Here is a 21766-nt window from a genome sequence, read left to right on the forward strand (position 1 = left end):
AATAAACTGTTCTTTCTTTGCTTTGGTTTTCATAGAGGGTGACGGGTGGGTAAGAGATGCCTAGAGCTGTGCTTCTCAGAGTATAGCCCACTGAATGGATGCAAGTCTGCAGCTGTTGCAGGGTCGTGGTAAGTCTAGAAATTGAGAATAAGTGCCCAGAAACCAGTAATTTGACATTTTTATTGTATTTTACAGATGTATTTGTAATGGATTGGAAGTTTAAAAAGCAAAACAAAAAAGTGGTTCTTCACACAGTTTTGAGAAACGCTGGCTTATTTAGTGTGGCAAAGTGAAAAAGAGCTTCAGTCTTCTTGTCTGTAAAATGAAATTAATAATACCTACCTCAAAGAGTTATTTCAGGAATTACTTGATGATAAATAATATTTTGGGATACTTAATATGTGCCTGTCATCATAACTTGTATTATCTTGTTTAATCCTCACCACAACTCTGAATCCCATTTTTCTGAGACTTTGTTAAGGGGCTTGCCAGAAGTCAAACCTCTAGTAAGTGTGTAGGTGGGACTTGAATAAGAGCTGGCACGCTTTCTATTTTTAAGTTTTTTTTAAAGTAATCTCTACACCCATAGGAGGCTCAAACTCACAACCCCAAGATCAAGAATTGCATGCTGCTCTGAGCCAGCCGGGCGCCTCAGGAGCTGGCACTCTGAACTGTTGTGCCATGTTCTGCATGAAAAGCATGGCACATAAGGAGGCTCCCTGTCTCCACTTTTTCTGTTTCACGAGGGGTCTGGAGACCTACTTTCTTATTCCATTACTGACCCTAACTTATCTTTAAGTCACTTCTTTAGACCTTAATTATCTCATCTACCTTCAGTAGCAGGGACTATGTTTCATTCATCTTTGGTTCCTCAGCATTTGCTGGACAGGGCTTGGCATATAACAAGTATCGAGAACTGAGGCAATTGATCACACTAGATAAGGGCCCCTTCAGTCACTACTTTCTTTGAACATCCTCAGTGTCTTGTCTTCTGTCCCTCCTGAGCATCGTCGTATTCCCCACCTTCTCCTGGCAGCATGATCTTATTTCCTCATGTCTGTTTGTTTAGGCAGTCTTGATCCTGGGTACTTTGAGACAGCCCACATGGTACCCATGTTTTTACTCATTTGCAAAATATGTCTAGGGTAAACCCACCAGGGATAACACAAGTAAGGGATAGTAAGGGCTGGCTCACAGAATCAGAAACATGCTCTTACTCCATCTTACCCAGTGGGGCCTGGGCCTAGGGTAACCCTGCTGGCAGTGCTGCCAGGCCTGAATAATGGCCGCAGCATGGAACAGGGTTTTTCCATGAGCTCCATCGGGGTCTCCAGTAATTGGAACATGGCACCTTCCGACTCATAATGGATGGCAGAACGAGAGGGGCATTTGTCACTGCCTGACTTCCCTGCGGGAAAGAGGCTCATAAGTCACAGCTGACAGACCCTTTGATGACTTTTAAACTTCATTTACAGAAAAGAATAGCTATAATCAACCAACAGCAAGCAGTGACTAATCTTGCCACATTATCACTGTGAGGAGCTGGCCCCTTAAGGTGTAGGAAGGGGGAGGGGGACCACTCTCCAAGCTCACAGCAAGTGCTTATTGGCTCTTGGACATGAGAGTATGCCCTCAGCAAGACCCCATGCATTTATGCCCAAAGGATCAGAAAGTGTTAGAAGCTGACCTCCTGGCAGGTACAGGGTATGCTGAGCATGGAAGCCATTTTGGGCCAAGCTTAGAGCACCAGCTCTGGCTCAAACAGACTGATTGCAGCTCTGCCATTTCCTGGCTTGTGTAAGACTAAGCTCTAAACTTTAGGCTCCTCATCTGTGAAATGAGCACAATACACACCATCACCTATCCCATAGCAGAAGACTGAGTGCAGTAGTAAGTGCTCAGCAAGTGTTGGTAATGATTATCACAGTCACATGGTTAGCCCTGAAAGGGCCCTTTGTGGTCACATGCTCCAGAGCCTGAGGTCATGTAGCACATCAGCGGCAAAGCCAGGATCAGTCTTCCTATGGGAAGAGGGGAGGTCAGTGGGAGCAATCTAGTGGAGTAGGAAGAGCACAGGCTTTAGAACCAGATAAGCTTAGGGTCTTTTTATCCTAATCATGCATGCCACTTAATGTAACTGGGGACAAATTATTTAAGCTGTCTCTGAGCTTCAGTTTCTTCATCTGAAGTGTGAGGAGGCTAGTACTTATCTCATTGGGTTGTGGTCAGGATTATGAGAGATTATGCCTGTAAAGCTTCTAACACAGTGCCTGGTATAAAGCTGCTGCATATTGAATTGTATATTCCCTTTTTGTTCTTCCTCAAGACAAGAATTAGTATGCAGCTATCAAGGAAGAGGAGGCAGCACTGAAGAAATTCTCTTATTTCAAACATTTATTTCCAGCCCTACCCTGCATATACTTACAGGGGGAAGGGCAGAGCAGGGGGCAGAGAGGAGAAAGGGGCATGGTTTGTGCATTGTTACTGCAGTTCCTCCGCCAGGCATAGCCTCTCCCCACATCACCACCCAGTTGGAATTCACCTTCTATAGTGCTCCTTTCCATTCTCTGATATCCTGGACTGCTTTGTTTGGGCAGCTTCTGGGGCAGTGGACTTCAGCCCAGGGCACATGTGCTTTGTGGTCATGGAGGATGTCCCCTTGATGTACTGGTAATTCCTTGAGATCAGGTACCAGACCAGTTGGTGGATGAATGAGTTGGCTCGGTGAGTATTAGGATAGCTATAATTATGATTGAATGGGTAGGTAAGTGCGTGGATGACTTCCTTTGACAAAAATAAAGAGGTTGACAATTTTTTTAGATCCCTAATTGTAATTTAGTATTGGGGATTGTAGGCCCAGGGCTGTACCTACCCAGTCCTTGCTGCCTGTCCCCACATAGTTAGAAGGGCTGCTTGTCACAGATGCTAACTAAGCCTCAGCCTAAGGCCACAGTCGGGGTAGAGTTAGGGTGCAAGATACAGGGAAGATAGCGTATATACCCAGACTACACTGTGGGGAAAGGTGACTGAGGCCCCAGCCCCGCCTCTGCTTTAGGGTCTCTCCTCCGCTTATCAGATGCTGATACATCAGAATGTTATAGTATAGGAATAGAAATCTCATGGTATAGCTGAGAAGTGAGTCACTGGCTCAGAAGGCCTGATACCCCACCCAGCTCCTTATAGTAGTGCCTGTCAAATCAGGCATGAGTTGGGGGCACCTTTATGAAATTTCTAGGTTTGGTTCCAGACACTAGGACAAGGGGGAGAGTTTTTCCATCCCTACCCTGCATATACATAGGCCGTCTACCCCCTGACTCCCCTGTTCTCAGGCAGAGTATGGAGCACTGGGAGATGACAGGGGTAAAGAACATAGGGCTGGAATGTGGATGATCTAGAGTTTTCATAGGGCCCAGGGCATTTGAGTTTCCTCCGTAAATACCTACTGGTCCCAGCCATTATATCAGGCACTTTATACCCATTATCTCTGTGGGCGTTGGTATAATTCCCATTTTGCAGTTGAAGAATCTGAGGCTAAGTGAGTTTAAGGGACATGGTCCAAGTTTACATCTCCTGTTTCTACTATTTTAGGTGCATTTTTCCCTTTGTTGTTAGGAAACAGTTAAGAAACAGGTTCCTGGAAGGAGGGCTTTGTTGAAAAGGAAGTAGAAGACAAGGCCTGTGAGCACTCTTGCCCACCATCTCCACAGGGCCAGCGCAGAGGGGAATACTTAAGAAATGTTTGAGTGAGTGAAGGGGATAGGAGTTGGGTAATAATAGCTATATTCCTCTTATCTTTCAGAGTATGTTATAGATGCAACAGAGCACTTTCACATTGATTAACCTATTTGATTTTATATGAGATCTGAAAGGTAATCAGGACAAAGATTCCTGTTTTCAGAATAAGGATGATAAGGCTCAGAGAAATTGTATGACTCTTTGCAGGTCACACAGCAGAGCAGGGGCCAAGTCTCCTGAACCTATAGCCTGTACCACCCCCCCCACCCCCCATTCTAGGTGCCCTCAGTATTCACATATTGGGAGCTGGGGTTTCTCATGGGAGTGGGAATTGTCAGGAACTGAAGAGCATTCCTTGGAAAATTAGTCTTGTCTGGTCAGTAATGATCATTTGGGCAATGCTAATGAGCTGGGGCCTGGTGAGTTTAATGAGATTAATAGACGTTCTGTCATCCTTGGCCGCTTGTTAACCAGGAGCCTCTGGACCAAGGAGGCCCCGGGCACTGATCAGTCTAATTGCTTGGCTTTCTCCAGAAATAGCCTCACCATCACTGACTGCTATTTTCCTTCAAAATCACCCAGTATCTCCAGGGTTATCTAAGGGCAGAGGTCTAGCCACAAGCTGGTGTGACCCTCATCTGTACACTGGAGAGGAGAATAAGGCCAGAGGTATTGAGCAGTAGTGGCCTAGACAGAGGCTCTAAATAGTCACTGGGGGGGCATCAGGACCAAGAGCAGCAGCTCTTCTTTTGAAATTAGTGTTTGAAGAAGAAGAGATCCAGTGCCAGGGAGGAACTAAAGAGTTGGGGCAGTGGGCATTCTGATGGCTAAGTACCTCAGAGGTCATGCTGAAGACTAGACTTGAACCTGATAGCCAGGATTGGGAGGGCATAAGGGCTGACATGGCAGAGTGGGAGGCCTGGGATGGTTCCTGAAACAGTGGTGTGTAGAAGCCTGGATTCAAGTCCCCTAGCTATTCCCTTTACTAGGCTGGATGGCCTTAAGTCACTTACCTTGCTGATCCTCAGCTTTTCATCTGTAAGATGAGATTGACAATGTCTGGATTAAGGATATACACTGGTTTTGTTCACTAAAATCCTGTGCAAACATGAGATGTTATTGTAGAAAGGGGAAGGGGTGAGGACCAAGGAGAGGCTGTCATTGACTCAGGGTGACACGTTCTCTCACCTTGGCAAGCAGTACCCAAGGCATCTCTATGAATAGGCTCTATGGAGTCAAACAGACTTGGGTTCCAGTTCTGGCTTTGCTGTATTAACCAATAACTTGGCCTCTCTCAGTCTTCCTTCCCCTATTTAAAATACCTCCTCACAGGGCTCTTGTGAGGATTAAATATGGTGGGGAATATAAAGTCTGACACTGGTAATTAGAGGCTCTTCTTACCTTGATGGTTCGGGGGGGAGGGGGGTGTCTCATTTACCCAGAGTTCAGGGTTGGTCGTACCTTTTAGGGTTTTTCTACCTGTACAAAGCCCTGTCACTTGACCACATGTTCAGGCTTGGCTCTTGGCTTTTAAAACACAGTTTCCATCTGAAATGTTTCAACTGGGAAAAACTTTGTTTTTGCCAAATTTCCTCTGTTCTTACTACCTTGGAGAAGTGAGCCCATCCCTTCCAGCTGTAAATTGCATTTCAAAGCCTGCGTCTCTTGTGGGTTTTAATTAGCTTAAAGGCCCAGCTTTTATGCAGCAGTTGTTCCTCTAGCAGGTAAGGGTGAAGATACTTGGGAGCCAGTCCCTAGTTTTCCTTAAAAAATAGCGTATCTGGATTGCCCCCTCCCAGCTCCTCACTGTCTGAGGGTTGTCTCTCACCGGCCCAAAAGGAAAAGTGGGATATAAGAATCCTAGACTTAGAGGACCCATGGGGTTCTTGGCCCTGCTCCTCATGGGCTGGGTCATTGTGGTCAAGTCCATTCCCCTGTGTTACTCAGAGCGAGGGGCTTGTTCACTGAAGTCCCTGCTAATCTGACACTGCAGAAATCTCTGGAAATAAGTCTGGTTCTTTCTTCCTCTCTCCACCACCATCTACCCACCTCTCCTTGGCTCATTGCTAAGCATGGGGCCTCTAGGGGCTGCAGACACCTTGCTCTCAATTACACAGCTAATCTGTGAGGCAGAGCTTGGCCCAGGGGGAAATAGCTTATCAAGTCAAGCAGCTTCTGCTGAATAGGATGTCAATATTTTCTAGGGCTCCTACTCTAAGCTAGGGGGAAGCCTGGAAAAACCAAGAAAGAATTGTGTGAGGAAAATTGAATTGGGGTTGGTTGGTCTGTCGGGGGAAGGGGGGTGTTTGGGTCAGAGACTCTAGTCTTTTAATGAGATGCCTGGGCCCTCAGCCCCCAGTGGTGCGTGCACACCCCCCACCACCCCCTCTTAAGGTAGGGCTATGCTCCTGGGACATTATTCTTACTGTTTGCTCCCTAATATTTATTGGCTACTTACTGTGTCCCAGGCTTCATCAGGCTTGCCTCTAACATTTGCAGGGCTGAACAAAGAGTACAGATGGAGACTTTACATACTATAAGTCTAAATATTTGAAGGTTATAAGTGAAGCTAACAAATTTTAAGGTTCGTAACAACCTGGAAGACCATGTCTGAATTTAGAAATCTTGACTCTTTGGGATTCTGTACCTGAACCTAGCAATTCCAGAAGAGCTAGTCTGGGCACACTTTTCATTTCCTACCCCCAACTTGATCCCTCACTTTCAGGAGTCTCATAAACATGTTTAAACACGGAAGCTTTTCTATATCTCCACAGATAGCTATCCCTTTGGGTTTAGGGAGTATGCACAAGAGCAGCACAGACTGCCCTTGGAGACTGCCATTGAAAGCAGATTAGGGCTGATTAGATAGGGAGTATAGGGCGGGGTTGGTGCCTGGAGTGGGCTTCAGGTGGACCTTTCTTGTGGTCTTGCAGATGCCTCACCCAGAATGGCCACAGGCATACATTTTCCCTGGTCTCTTCTCTGTTGTAGCCTTTTTGTGACATGGCTTCTGGCTGCCTTTTCTTGGCATTGTTCAGAAGGTGCTCCAGTCTGACTTTGACCGTCATTTAGAATGAGCCTCATCGATGGCAGTTTTACTAGAACAGAGAAGTTCAACTATGGATTTGTTGAACTTCTGGGAGTGGGCCAGGAAGTGGCTGGGCCAGGAAATGTAAGTACCAGTACTTAATGTTAGGCCTTTCCTGTCCTTCTGGAGCGGTCCTCTGATGTAACCTGTCCAGGGTCAGGGGTAGGAGATATTTGTACAGTCCCTTGAGGTAAAAGACATCCCTACAATTATATGCAAATTTCTTAAGAAATTCGCAAAGTCCTTTTTATGTACATTGTCCCAGACCCCAAGCGACAAGAGAAAAGACTGAGTATGGCCAAACTTGAAGCTACTCACCAGCTAAGGAGTGAGCGCTGACCCTGCTGTATCACTAAACACAGGTGTTAGCAAATGCTTCCTGCTCAGTTGGTGGTAGAGGCTCCTGCCAGAGGTCTGAGGGAACCCAGCAGCTGTCATGTCCCTGCCAGGTCAGTGGCAGAGATAGTAGTCATCAACAGGTCTAAACCATCATCCCCCTGTCTTTCTCTCTTGGTCTACACCCCAGGCCAGTGGTTGGTTCCCTCCAGCCAAAGTAGGTGGCCCTTCCCTGAGCAAAAGCTTCATGGCTCTGAGCTGAACCAACCAGGAGAGTTATCTGATGGCCACGGAGGAGCCCCACAAACTTATTTCTTATATCCATGGATGGACAAGAAATTAACTTTTGAATGGGTTGTCATCCAGGTAGGAGAGGGATTATCAGAGAGGACTGTGAGGAATGGGGGGCCCTGGGGAACCCACATACATTGAGCATTTTTTACTGCACATGGACAGTATTAAGTGTTTTCATGGGTGATATCTTTTGTGTTCCTCACTGCTTAATAAATGATGATTGGATGCAAAAGTAAACTGAGTAACAAAAAAGAGTCTGTCCCTTCCAGACCCTTTCCAGAGCTGGCACCAGTCTCTTCATCAATAGCAGTGCCTTCTTAGCCCCTGTCTTTTACCTCGGATGGCGCACACTTGACCCCAGTATATCCATGGAGCTACTGCAAGCCCACCATAGGAGTAGGTTTCTTCCTCAGAATTATTCTCAGGGCCAGCCTATGGTTTCCTTGCAGTCCGTGCCATCTGCTGGTCAGAACATGCCAGCTTCCAGGCTGGAAGGATTGAAGAAGAAAAGGGTCTCTTATGCTAGTGGAACAAAAGATAAGGCTTTTCCAGTTTATACTCTGCACTGCTCTAATTCTCTGACAAGAAGCTCCCTCTACCCTCAGATACTAGGTTAGTAGGCAGGTATTTACTGTTAGCCTAGGCTGATGAGAATTTTTATACATACTGCTTGGGGTCTTTAGCACCTTCTCTAGTAGCTCTCAGCAGGGGTATTGAAATAGTGTTCTAAAAAGGAGTTGTACAAATCCATGCCAGTGAGCAGAAGGCTGGGCCAGGAAGTGTAAGTACCAGTACTTAATGTTAGGCCTTTCCTACTGTCATCAGGCCTCCTTTTCTGTTCTTTCTGGAGCTGTCCTCTGATGTAACCTGTCCAGGATCAGGGGTAGGAGACATTTGTACAGTCCCTTGGGGTAAAAGACATTGCCAGAGTGTGGAGAGCAAAGAGTAGGTACAATATGATCTCTAAGCAAACAAATTTGAATGAGTCAGTATTAAAAGTGGTACTAACTCAAAAAATTAATTTATTAAAAACAATTCTCAGGTAAATATGTTTACTTAACTGTAGTTTTTAAATTGGCTTTAGCTCTGGGAAGGAAAGTGATAGAGCTGGGGGGCGGGGTGGAAAAAGGGCTGTAGGGACCAGCTGACGTGGGTTTGAGTGCTCATTCCTGGCAAGTTAAAAAACATTTGGGGGCTGTTTTTTGGTAAAATATGAACAATAGTAATACTATTTATAGGATCTTGTGATTACTCAATATTACATGCCACCCTTAGCCTACAGTGAGTGCTCAGTGAGGCTTGTTTAGCTCACCTTTTTAAAAATGGTTGGTACCGGGGCACCTGGGTGGCTCAGTCGGTTGAGCGTCTGCCTTCAGCTCAGGTCATGATCCCAGGGTCCTGGGATCAAGTCCCACATCAGGGTCCCTGCTCAGCAGGGAGCCTGCTTCTCCCTCTCCCTCTGTCTGCCGCTCCCCCTGCTTATGCGCTCTCTCTGTCAAATAAATAAATAAAAATCTTTAAAAATAAAAAATATAAAAATGATTGTACCAGTAAAGACAGCCAAAGCTAGGTCAATGTCTGGATCAGACTGAGCAGTTTTCATAATGTGGTAGAGCAGGTATTACTTGGGAATTTCCATGTGACTTCTTTGCCATGGTTCTACATTAAAGGAACAGAAGAAAAATGATGGAAGATCTTCAAATTTAGATCTGCATGGGGTAACTTATTTCACATAAGCATTAAAGAAGGAATGGGTTTAAAAGAATTAGACTCAAGCAGACCAGGGTTCAAATCTTAGCCCTGTCGCTCACTAGCATCATGACCTCTGAATGTGCATTTTCTCCCTTGTGAAATGGCCTGGTTCTACTTGTCATGTCAGTACCAAATGAGGGAACATATATAAAGCACCTGGCCACAAGGTCAGCAATCCGGTAAGCTATAAAAAGGGGAGGCTGGATGCTGTAGAGATGTATGTATAGCAGGGCAGAAAGCCATCCAGGTTAGCCATGATGTGGGCCGTGGGTAGCCCTTGAGCCCAACTGGGGGACCCAGCTTCATAGTGGCTTTCTCTCTGCAGGTGGCCATCATGTCCTTGAAGATCCAGACAAGCAATGTAACCAACAAGAATGACCCCAAGTCTATCAATTCTCGGGTCTTCATTGGAAACCTCAACACAGCTGTGGTGAAGAAGTCGGATGTGGAGACCATCTTCTCCAAGTATGGCCGCGTGGCCGGCTGTTCTGTGCACAAAGGCTATGCCTTTGTCCAGTACGCCAATGAGCGCCACGCCCGGGCAGCTGTGCTGGGAGAGAATGGGCGGGTGCTGGCCGGGCAGACCCTGGGTAAGCGTCTCTCCTTGGCCCTGCTCCTCGTACTCTCCTGAGCGGGTTCCAGCCTTCACTTTCTGGCTTCTCTCTTAGGCCCCTTTCTGTTTCCCTTGCTACTACCCACCACCCCTATCTGAAATGTTAATCGCTATTAAGTAGTTATAAAATTTGCCTGTAGGGAGTATTTTAGGAGCTTCTCAAAATTGCCTCTGTCTTGTCTTTGCTTTCATGGTGACTCTTAATGACAAGCTTTATGGTTCCAGTTAAAATGCAGATTCCTAAGAGAAAAGGAACAGTGGACTAGCATAGCCTAGAACATTGGGCTACGGATGGTTTAGGTTAGAACTCTTTATGAGAGCCAGGAAGAGGGGCTGGGAGCACAAGGTGAAGCAGGTGCCTTTGGCCATGGTGCTATACGTATATATATGATGTGACCATGTGGCAGTCTACCTTGGAGTGTGTACAATGCACCTACTTCTGTGTATATGTATGTTCAAGAAGGGATATCTATGTGAAATGTGGATGTAACTAAGCATGTGGAGAACATGTGGACACATCTTTAGTACATATATATGAAAAATGTGTGTCAGAATATGCTAGTGTGTGTAAGCAGATATGCATATTTATTTATATAAAATATTAATTGAGACCCTGTCATATGCTAAGCATCATTCTAGGTATAAACATGTTCGGTAGAACATTTGTTTGAATGTGCAGTGGCTCATCTGTATGCGGACAGTTCTGTATATGGACATCGGCGTCAAGTACTTGGGAGTATATGTGTTATTTTTGTGTGTGACTTGATTACCTGGATACATGAACATGTGTGTGAAGATACGTATTTGAAGTATTTACGTACGTGAGTGTACTTGAGAATGCATGTATGTGATGTCCATGGCATGTGTGTGTGAGTGATATGTGTGTGAGTGATAGTCTGTGAACATGCATGCAGGTGTCTGAATGTACATGGATTTGTAAATAGGCCTGTCTCTGTGATGTGTGGGTATGAGTCTAATGTGTGGAGACCTCTGTTGGTTAAGTTAGGACAGTCCATGTGTACCTTACGTAAGCAGGTAGAAGTCGCTGCTCACGTGCATGAGGGTGATGTGTGTTTGGGTACCCTGCTGTGCTACCAGCGTCTGACTGTGCCTCCTCCCTCCACACAGATATCAACATGGCTGGAGAGCCCAAGCCCAACAGACCTAAGGGGCTAAAGAGAGCAGCATCTGCCATATACAGGTGGGGCGCTCTGTCTTGTCTGTCTCTCTCCATCTGGGTGGGATTGGTCCCTCTTTGCACAGAGGGAGAGAACACTGGTTGGTGACAGTGTGCCGAGCCTAGAATCTGGGGAGGCGTTTGGAGATGAGGGCCTGTGGAGAGTGGGCTGAGTGGCTGTCCCTAAGCCCCGGCCCTCTCCCCTTTGTTTCCCCAGTGGCTACAGCTTTGACTATGATTACTACCGGGACGACTTCTACGACAGGTGAGCAGGGGAGGGGCGTGCCCAGGCATGAAACAGCCAAGCTGGAAGGGTCCTGAGAGATTGCTGGTGCAGCCCACTCAGTCCTCCAAGTGGGAACCAGAGCCCAGAGGTGTGGACAGGCATCTGCCCAAGGCTGCTCCACAGATGGGTGGCAGAGCTGGAACTAGGGTCTAGTTCTGCAGGTTCCCAGGTCAGAGCTTCCCCCAACCCACACTGTCTCCTGCTCTCTGACTGCCCTTCCTCCTCCTAGGGTGGGACTCAACGGGACTAGTCAGCAAGGGACGTATAAACATAGCAAGTTGGATTACAGAACAGGTTACAGGAGTAGGTACAGGGAGTTTGAGCCCTCACGCTCCTGCTGTTCAGTCTCCTTTCCTATTGGAGGTGCTCAGCCAGGTGGAAGGGACCTCAGAGCTCAGTATGAGCCCCTTGGCCTTTCATTTATAGCCAAGGTCAGCGGTCCTTTGGAGGTCTGAATTAGTCCCTGCTAGGCTATGGCCCACCCTTCATCAGACCCCAGCCTTGAGCTATGGGCTCCATTCCATGGCACCAGCCACATTCTTGAGTGGAAATCATGATGGGGCTGTTCCAACACCCCCACCCCCCCACCCCCAGCCTGTGGGAAGGAGGAACAGAACCTCTCTGAGCCTCGGTTATCTCACCTCTGAATGGTTTCAGGAGACAGTGTGGTGTAGTGGAATGTGCCCTCGCCTGGGAGTCAGAAGACCTGGGTGCTAATCCCAGCTCTGCCACTGAGTGGATTATGTGACTTTGGGCAGATCCCCTCCCAGTCTCTGAAATGGGCTTGCGCCAAGTGATCCCTCAGGGCCCCTCCAGCTCTGGGATTCTGTGGTTCAGTGATTCTGACCAAGGCCAGAGCCACCCCCTCCCCTTAGGGGCAGAAATGCAGGGTCTGGGACTGGATCCATTCCCAGAGACTCTCCATCTCCAGCCACCACCACCCCAGGGCAGGGGCTCTCTGAACAAAGGAGTGCCAAGCCATGGGGCATTGAACTGCCCAGTGATGGCATGTTTCCTGTCTGTCACCAAAGTGAGCCCATAGTGTACCCCTAAGGCTCTGTTCCCTGCGGAAAGGTAATAGTAGCAGATGGGGTGTGAGAGACCCCTACTCAGCCTACAAGCTTCTGCCTGATGAGCAGGAAAAGAAGCCCTCTTGGAGAGGGCTGCGTGTTGACATTGGGGCCAGTACATAAACTGGGAGCCCAGGGTTCTGATTGAGCTGCCTAACCTTGATACGCTGCTGATCTCTTTCCCTCCATCTCTGAAGTGGACTAAGAGGGCTGGGATGATTAAAGGGGTCCCGGCCCCTGAAATCATAGGCTCCTGGTTTGAGAGTCTCAGTATCCTATCACACCTTTTAACACGTGTGTTTTTAACCAAGTTTTTTCATTCTCTGCCCTCACAGCAGCCTTGGGGTGTGGTGGGGGGTTGGCACAGAATTGGGGTAGTCGTCATCATGAAGCAGATAGGAAAACTGAGGCTCAGGCAGACAGGGATTCCAATCCATTCCCACATCTTTCTGTTCCCAGCTGGCGATTTGCGTTGCTTTAGGGACATTGGCAAACTGACCAGTGGTTGGGGTGGCAGTTGACTGAGCAGAAGCCAGGTCAGGTAATACAGCAGACCTAGGGAAGGCTTCTTTCTTGGGCTGGTCTCCGTTTGCTCCTTTCTTGAACTGGGGCTATAACCATTACCACCTGCCTTACCCAACCTGGCTGGTGGGAAAGGTGGATGGAATGAGAGTCCCAGAAGCTTTTAAGGTCGGAAAAGCCATTTCTCTTCACCCCCAGGGCTTGTTGGGAGCAGGCAGAGGTGTGTAGTACAGGCTGCCCACCAGCCACATGTTGGTCTAGAGTCACAGTGCCCTCTGGTGGCCACAGGCCATGCTGCAGCCTCTGGCCCATTTGCCCCTACAGGCTCTTCGACTATCGGGGCCGCCTGTCACCTGTGCCAGTGCCCAGGGCAGTCCCTGTGAAGCGACCCCGGGTCACGGTCCCCTTGGTCCGGCGCGTCAAAACCACCATACCTGTCAAGCTCTTTGCCCGCTCCACGGCCATTCCCGCCGGCTCAGCCAAGATCAAGTGTGAGTGACTAGATCTTCCTAGATCATTTTTATTTTTTTCATTAGCAAACTAACAGAATCACATATTTCTACATTGGAAAATAGATGAAGGAGCAAATCTCCCACAGTTCTGCAGCTCTAACACTACCAAGTGAGTATTTTTATTCATTTCTAAGAGGAAAAGGCTGACCTTTGAGGAGGAGGGGCTTGGGTCGGACACAGAAATGTCCAGTGCTGTGACATGGAACCCAGGGAGGAGGAGGTGTCATCTTTCCTGCAGTAAGGACAAGGCAGCCCAGGCCCACTACTCCACATGCTCTCTGGTGTACACATGCTGCAGTCAGGACCCCAGGAAATCTGATGGTCAAACACCCACGTTTATACACCTGCAATTAGGGCATCATCCTATAACATGAGGAGAAACACATACGCTTGCTCAGGTGCACACCGCACCTGCATTTTTATCCATCTCCAGTGCATTTCAGGAGTTGAGCGGTCAGGGGAGAAGGTCCCAAGTTCAGAAAGGTGGGCTGGTTACTGTAGGCATGGCCTCAGAAGTCTTGGGGGAAGCCACGGACAGCTCCAGCCTTTTTCCTGGCCAAAGAACCGCAGATGAGGACAGTTCCGGCCACTGCCTGCCTTTGTAGTTGACAGAATGGGGCTAGGGTCTTACGTTAGAGTCAGGCTCCTAGCCCCTGGGTGACAGCCCTGTACCCCCTTCACTCCCAGTAAAGAGCAGTGAGCTGCAGGCCATCAAGACAGAGCTGACACAGATCAAGTCCAACATCGACGCTCTGCTGGGCCGCTTGGAGCAGATTGCCGAGGAGCAGAAGGCCAACCCAGGTCAGCTTCCAGGGGTCCTCACCCAGCTCAGTGAGCAGGGGCACAGGGCAGAGTGTGGGGAGGACAGTGCGCAAGGCAGAGAGGGGCTTAGCTTCTGCTACGGTAACTGCCCTGGGCAGCCTTCTTTATTCCCTTCTTCCCACTCCTTTCCCCTCAAGATGGCAAGAAGAAGGGCGACAGCAGCAGTGGCAGTGGCGGGGGCAGTAGTGGTGGCAGCAGCCGGCCGCCAGCCCCCCAGGAGGACACGGCTTCTGAGGCAGGCACGCCCCAGGGAGAAGCACAGGCTCGAGACGACGGCGATGAGGAGGGGCTGCTGACACACAGTGAGGAAGAGCTGGTGAGGGCCCAGCAGGGGAGGGCTTGCAGGAGGGCAGCAGGGGAGGGGGAGCCTCTGAGCTGGCTGGTGGCCCTGTGAGCTCCCTCCTTCCTCTTTTGGAAGAGCACGGGAATGCCTATTTCAGCTGCCAGTCCGAAGTCCCACTGAGGACCGAGGTAGACCTCTCTTTAGTCCAGGGCCCATTCTAGATTCGGTTTCCACGTGGGTTGGAGGAGAGCATGGGTTGGAGGAGAGAAGAGTCAGGGGCTCAAGGGAGCACATGCGGTCTGCAGAGTTCCAGGGGGCAGGACTGGGATTGCCTGGGGAAGCCACGGGGAGGTTGGGTATCCACCCTACCCAAGGACTTTCTAAAAGCCATTACTACCGAAGTACACAAGAGGCTGTCTCATGAGGGAGGCATGGAGGGAGTTCTCTGTTACTGGAACTCTTCAGAGTGCCAATGGGAAGCCATTGGAACAAGGAGCTTAATATTGAGTAGGAAGGTAGACCACACTCTTGAGTATGTAAGGTAACTGTTGTGTGCTTATCCATTTACCTAACAGGCACTCAGTGAGCACCAGGCCCTGTAGTTTCTAACTTCATTTAACCTTAACAACAGCCTTGCACTGTGCAAAGTATTACTCTTCCCGACTTTTACCCAGTGAGGAAACGGTGGCTCAGAGGAGTAGAGTAACTTGCTCAGGGCCTTATAACTGATAGGGGCTGAGCCAGAATTAGAGCCCAGACTTCTTCACCAGGTTTGGAACTTTCTCCTTTTCATCAAAGCTGGGGTTCTGGCCCAAGGACAGATGGGCCCATGGCCACCATACTTATGAGGTCCTCCTCCTCATGCCCCCAGCTCCTCTCTCTTTTTTTGACCCAATTACTTTCTTAGGCATAGTAGTCTCCATAAAGACCCTAACCATGCCCCAAAGATGGGGAGCTCACCAGCCTACTAGGCTTTCAGCCTGCTACAGTCTGAGAAGGTCTTTCTATGCAGAAATGTGTCCCCTGCCAGACCTAGAACATCCTTGACTGGTCCCTTCTCTCTTCTGGAGGGCCCCCAGATCATCCTGTCAGGATTCCAAGCCAGCTGTGTTGAGACTGTTCCCATAACCGTTCCCCTTGGCTGTCTATCCCTCTGTTGGAGTTTGGTCTCCGGATGTGCTCTGGGCCGCAGGGATGACTCAGAGTTGGTAGTGAGTGATGTGTGGTTTCTCGTTGCCTCCTCCCTATCAGGAGCACAGCCAGGACACAGACGTGGAGGATGGGGCCTTGCAGTAAGCAGGTACGGGGGTCCAGGTGGACGGGGTGAAGTGAAGCAGACCTGGCAGGTTCGTGCTATGCCCAGCGAGGAAGGCTCCCCCATCCTCAGCCATTCTACTGTGCTCCTTGTGGTGAGAGCTTGGTAGGCTGTGGGAGCAGGAGCCGTGGATGGGCTAGCCAGGCCAGCCCTGCAGGGATTCCCTCGGCGCACTCCGAGCCATGTTGCCCATCTCCTCCACCCTTGAGGAGCTCTGAGTCTGATGGAAGAAGGCACAAACCATGACCAGTGTGAGCCTGATGATGGGCCTGGAGAGCCGGGTGGTCAGAGAGGGGTGTGGTGGAAGAGCCGATAATACGTAGTTGAGCCTGTGGAGGGTTGAGGGAGAGGCACCTTCTGAGGGAACAGCTTTAGCTCAGCACAGGGGGCTCTGATGGGCGTCGGTATATGGGAGATGACTAGGAGCCTCCAGTAGCGGTAGTCGCAGCCCTGCGTGGGCAGGGAGAGTTCATCATCAGCGAGGGATGGTTGTGCCGGGCTTAGGGGCTGGAACTTGATCCTGCCCGGAGGAAACTGTCCCAGCCCTGCAAGGTTGTGATGGTGCCAGCCTGGCGGATGGGGGAACGGGGGCGGGGGGGGGGGGGGGGAGCAGGGTGGTAGCATGTATCTCACCAGTCCCAAGGTGGTAATTGGTGGAGCCTAGGTTTGAGTCCGGTGGTATGTGGCCTCACAGCCCAGTGTTCACCACCTTGCTCTGCCCCATTCCTTTGGGGGCCATGTTCAGGGTAAGACAGGCTTGGGTGGAGGAAGGCCTCAAAACAGCACACGTGTCTTTACATAAGACACATCCATGCTGTGAGCTGTTCTACCAGCAAGATCTTCCCAGACAGTTTAGGAAATTCTAGATCTGTAGTCTGTCTCCTCTGGGAGCTTCCTGGTTGGTTTTACGAAGGAGGCTAAGTTTGACCTTGTGAAGCCAGTTTGCAGATGAGGTGCAGGGCTCAGGTGAGGAAATGGGAGGCTTAGGGGGAGAGGGAGAGACCCACCAGAGGTTGCGTGGCCAGAAAATTAGAAGGCCAGAGCCAGAGTGCAGGCCTGTGTCTGTCTGCAAATGGCAAACACCTTTCTCCCCTTTGTCTTCCCAACCCCAGTTATCAAGAGTACCAGGGGCTCTTGCTCTCAGCCTCAGTCTTTCCTTTGTCTCTCTCTTTCTCAGCCTGACAGGAACGATGGCCACCGGCAGGAGAAGGGCGTGCACTGTACCAGGCCTAAAGCTGGGCACCCGCCCCTGGAGACTACCCCCAGCGGGTCCCAGGAGAGCCGGCCGCAGGCATCTCCTCCCGCACACATCCCAGCCAGTGCTGCATCCTCTGCAGGTGGAGTTATTGGCCACCCTTCCCCTCACGCCCTCCCTGTTGGCACCGCCCAGGCCAGAGGGCAGCGCACAGAGGTTTCCCCACACTCTACCTCCCCTCCCAGGACACTCCCAGGCTTGGGGTTTTTCTATAGGTTTGGAGAGGGGAGGGTCCCAGGGAGGGTACCCTGACAATAAAGAGATTGGATCCCAACTTGCTCTGAGATGGGATGGTTTGTGTTTTCTCAGGGTGCCCGGGCCCTCCTGCTGAGCCAGAGTCTGGTCTGGTCTGTTTCACTCCATTCTTTTTCCTCCCTTGCACTTGCCAGCCAGGGAGCACTGTCCAGGGTGCATAACACTGGTCTGTCTCTGCTTCCACAGCTAAAATGGGGATAAAAATGGCCAATAGGGTTGTTGGGGAGGGTCACATATCCAGGTCCCCAAGAGACTACTTCGGTGGCTAAAGTGTCAAGCAGTTGTGACCCACTTTGGTTAGAACGTGGTAGGTCCAGGTCTTAGCTTCTTACTGAGTCTCGTTTTTCCCAGCTCTGAGATGATTCTAGAATCCACCTCTTCTTCTCCTTCCCTGTCCTAGTTTGGGACACTGTGTTTTTTTCACTCGGGCTTTATCCTCTCACCAGCCTCACAGTGTCTAGCGTCTCTCTGCCCCATTTCCCACTAGACACCACAGTGCTTTATCTGAGTCATGTCTCTTCCCTGTAAAACCCTTACCTGACTGCTCACCATCAGGACAAAACCCCAACTCCTGTACACGATCCTATATACCCTGGCCTCTCTCCCTTGTTACCACCTCTCTTTACTGGCCCACTCAAAACAGGTCCTTCACTCTCCTAGGCGGCAAGGAATGGAGCTCCAGTCCATTTGACCTCAGGCAGTAGGAGGTTGGCATCAGAATATCTGTGCCTCCCTCTACCTGTCTTGGGCCACCTATCTAGGTGTTTGCTCTGTTCTCTGACAACTGGCGACATTCCTTCAAATTTCCACTTCTGTCTTAACTTCACCCCACAAGTTGAGCGATTTCCCTGTGTTCAAATTCCCAGGAGAAATCACCTGCCACAGCGGATCTTTTTGAGTCACTCATAGGTTAAAAGTACCTTCCCCAGTCCTGTGAACTGGGTGATAAATGTGTGGCCACCTGGGCTGGTCTCTCTGGTATGGGGCTTTGTTCCAAAATGTAGCACGTACTCTTCTTGCTCCTACTTTCTCCACCTGAGAAATACCCACTCACCCTTAAGCTGCTGTTCTAGTGTTGGCAGCTCTGAGAAGTATCAGCTTACTGCTTTTCAGAAATTGTTCATTCTCTCCTAGGCAGCCTTCCCCAAGACAGGAAATTCGGTCCCATCATCACAAAGGGGTTTGGGCTCTCCCTCCATCTTTACGTGTTCCTCAGGGTCCCAGGCCTACTAGAATCCTTACTGAAAATCCCAGTTCACACTAGCAGTTCTCCAACATAGCCTCCATCAAACCTCCACTGGGCTTTGGCTCCAGGTTTTGGTGGAGGATAGAGGCTGGGCTTGAGACAGTGCTGAGGCTAGGTTACCCTGAGTATGGAATCACCCAGGGAAGTCTTTGTCGTCTCATGGCTCCCTCCCTGGGCAGCCCTCCTGACTGCCGGCTAGCAGTCTGAAGCGCGAGTGCAGCTCTGCATTCCCAAGCTGTGCAGGGGCCTGACTAGCCAGCCCATTAGGGAGCCAGAGTTCTGGACCCACAGCTGGGCCAAATGCCCCCATCCCTGCTGGCCATTGCCTCTTGGTGTGATGTGGAGCAGTGTTTCTGCCTTTTTGGAGGTTTAGCTGCCCAGGGGGATCTCAGTCCCCATATGTGTGCCTACCAGGGACCCTGAGCAGCAGAGGGAGAGAGGGTAGAGACTGAGGCCATCAGTCTCTGAGAGATTCAGACCCAGGGTGGAAAATAGTCGCTGGGAACTTACTCAAAACAAAAGGCTCAGTCTGGAGAGCTAAAGAAGGTGTCCAGCGGAAGGGGCTAGGTCCACTGGGAGTGTCCCATCTCTCCCGAAGAGCCCTCAGTGGAACATACCCCTCTAGTCCCTGAACTCACAGTCTGTCCTTGCTGCTCAGAAGGCCAGAGCCCAGTTCTAGCCGACCCACTTGCTTCATGTCCCTGCCTGGTACACCACCCCGGACTAGAACTTGGGCAGAGTGCAAAGAAGGGGTTTTGGACCTTGGTGGACTTCACACTGAGGGCTGGCACCGGGTTCCTGCGTCCCAAGAGCCTAGTGCTCTGTGCCCATTGCACTGTAATAACATTTTCAGACTCTACAAGGCCCTTACTCAGTAGTGCTTGACCGAGGCACTCACTTTTCAGTGCTTGGGGGACAGGTAGAACAGGAGGGGCTGTGGGCCTCTGTAGTATGTTAGGCAGAAGAGCATGGAAGACCCCTTCCAGGGTAGGAAGCATCTGCCCTATGCGGAGGCCCTGTGTAATCACCCTGCCATCAGGATATATCCTAGACAGATTGAGAATCCCCATCCTGGCACCCCAGAAAAGCTCCTGAACTACTTAGCCCATGGGAAAGCTTGAGTGGGAAATTCACATCCACAAAAACCCTGCACAGACCTGCCCATCCTCCCCATGTCTGGGGCAGGAAAGACCTCCCCCATTCCATTGCTCATCAGTTTTTGTTAATCTGTTCAACTTCTGAAAACCAAAAGGAGATGAAGAAATGTGATCCCACATTCTGCCCAAAAGGACTAATATTCCCTAGATGTTTTGAAGATCTGAAGCCTCATTTGTGATCCTGGCAGCTGTCTTGAAGGAATATTACAGCCAGTGGGTTTACTGGATTGTGAGCCAAGGCTTTCCTCCCTGTACTGCTACCCATAAGGTTTGTGACCCTGGGCAAGTCTTGTTCCTTCCTAGGTCTCTTGTTTCCTCATCTATATGAGAGGTTGGCCTAGATCAGGGATAGTAAATGGGCCTTATATCAGTTATTAACTTGTATAACAAACCCACTCCAAAATTTAGTACCTTTAATAAACATAAGCTTCTGGTTGAGTGGCTTGGCAATTTGGGCTATGCTCAGCTGGGCAGTTCTACTTCTCTCATCTGGGCTTTGATGTGGCTGAAGTGAGCTGGCAGATCGGCTGGGGGCCCGTGGGTCCCAGAAAACCTCACCCACTTGTCAAGTGGTTGGCGGGGCAACTGGGCCATATGTTCCCAGCATCTAGCAGGCAAGACCAAGTAAGCCCCGAGATGCAAGTGCTCTTCAAGTTCCTGCTTGTGTCATGTTTGTCAGCTTCTATTGGCCAAAGCAAGTCACATGGCCAAGTCCGAACTCTTAATTTGAGGAGCTTCCGAACAGGGCCACGGTTTGTTCTTAATCCCTCTCAGACCTTATTTCATTTGCCATTCAGAATGTTTAGTAGCAGCTGCTGGAGTGCTTTTTGAGGATTTGGAGTTTTTAATAGTTTTTAGACTCTTAAAGAAATAGTAACATGTTAATTTGATCATTTTTTTTATGGGTGAGGAGTTGAAAATGTGGGTATATGAGTGTCCAATATTAACCAACACTGGCCAGGTCATCTCTTGTCCCATCAGGATGTTATCTACTTTACAGTAGATACTTTACAGTTCTCACCATCTGGTGAGAACACAGAAATATAGAAGGTAGAGCGGGCAAAAGATTCTGATCAGGCATCCTGGGCTTGAATTCCAGTTGGGCCACTGATTAAACTTTGGGCAAATACAAATCCTTCAGCTGTGGCCACATAACAGTAAACCACTTCCTGAATATCTGCTGTGTAAAAGGCACATTGTATATTTAGTTAATCTCTGCAACCACCTTTTTAGGTGTACGTAATACAAACTTTTGGTTACAAGTTGTAGAAACTGAACTCGTATGTGCTTAAGCAGGAGGAAGTGTATTGTTTCGCATATTTAAAGGTCCAGGGATAATCCTTCAGACCCAGTGGGACCCAGGGGTTCAGGAGTCATCAGGCATCTTCTTCCCTATTCCTCAGCTTTGCTTCCTCCGTGGGCCTTGTTCTCAGACAGGTCCTCAGTGGTGGCAGAGCATGGCCACAGGGCCTGAGTGTGGAGGGGGAGGGGAGAATCTCCAGAAGGAAGACAGGAGTTCTGTTGCTAGAAGAAGGGAGGTTTGGGCTGACAAAAACAACAGGTCTTCATCATGTAGTTGTGCCCATTTTGTAGATTTTATAGATGTGAAGGTTCTAAAACTTGGCCCTGTTGACAGCTGGTGTCTATACCCTCTCCCCTTTATCTGGACTCTGGCTGTTTGATCAGCAGAATACGGTGATGGTGATGCTGTGCCAGTCTCACAGTTCTCAAGAACCAGCAGTTTCCACTTCTGTGTCTTAAGACCCAGCTACCATGCTATGAAGAAGCCCAGAGCACATGGCAAGGCCTGACAGCCCCATGTGCCAGCTGACAGCCAGCAGCCGCTGTCAGACAGGAGAGATGAGTCCCGCCCAGCCACTGACCTGAGAACCCAAGTAAGAACTGCCTAGCTGACCCCAGTCAATAATCAGTGATTGTCATCCTTTTAAGGTACCAAGTTTTGGACTGATTTGTTCTCTATCAGTAGACAACCAGAACACAAACTGAGGCTCAAAGAGGTGAAGGAGTTTGCTCTACTTTAGGGGGAC

At 49.5% G+C, this 21766-nt stretch overlaps 1 protein-coding gene across 5 annotated transcripts in view; it reads left to right on the forward strand.

Annotated features, from left to right (window-relative positions):
- RALY (RALY heterogeneous nuclear ribonucleoprotein) overlaps positions 1 to 17334 on the forward strand; it is an 80110-nt gene extending 62776 nt beyond the window's left edge. For 2 of the 5 annotated variants that reach the window (XM_021688908.2, XM_044918483.1), the window contains 8 exons: positions 9531 to 9795; positions 10947 to 11019; positions 11213 to 11260; positions 13198 to 13364; positions 14073 to 14186; positions 14345 to 14523; positions 15742 to 15790; positions 16983 to 17328. In XM_021688908.2, the coding sequence (XP_021544583.1) occupies positions 9540 to 9795; positions 10947 to 11019; positions 11213 to 11260; positions 13198 to 13364; positions 14073 to 14186; positions 14345 to 14523; positions 15742 to 15786 (882 nt within the window). In that variant the 5' untranslated portion in view covers positions 9531 to 9539 and the 3' untranslated portion in view covers positions 15787 to 15790; positions 16983 to 17328. Of the gene's footprint in view, positions 1 to 9530; positions 9796 to 10946; positions 11020 to 11212; positions 11261 to 13197; positions 13365 to 14072; positions 14187 to 14344; positions 14524 to 15741; positions 15791 to 16982 lie in introns of all 5 variants that reach the window. The other 3 variants (XM_021688909.1, XM_044918484.1, XM_021688907.1) reach the window with 2 other exon arrangements.
- The last annotated feature ends 4432 nt before the right edge of the window (positions 17335 to 21766 follow it).

The sequence above is a fragment of the Neomonachus schauinslandi genome, chromosome 10 (genome assembly GCF_002201575.2).
Source record: "Neomonachus schauinslandi chromosome 10, ASM220157v2, whole genome shotgun sequence".
In the NCBI taxonomy this organism is placed as follows: Eukaryota; Metazoa; Chordata; class Mammalia; order Carnivora; family Phocidae; genus Neomonachus; species Neomonachus schauinslandi.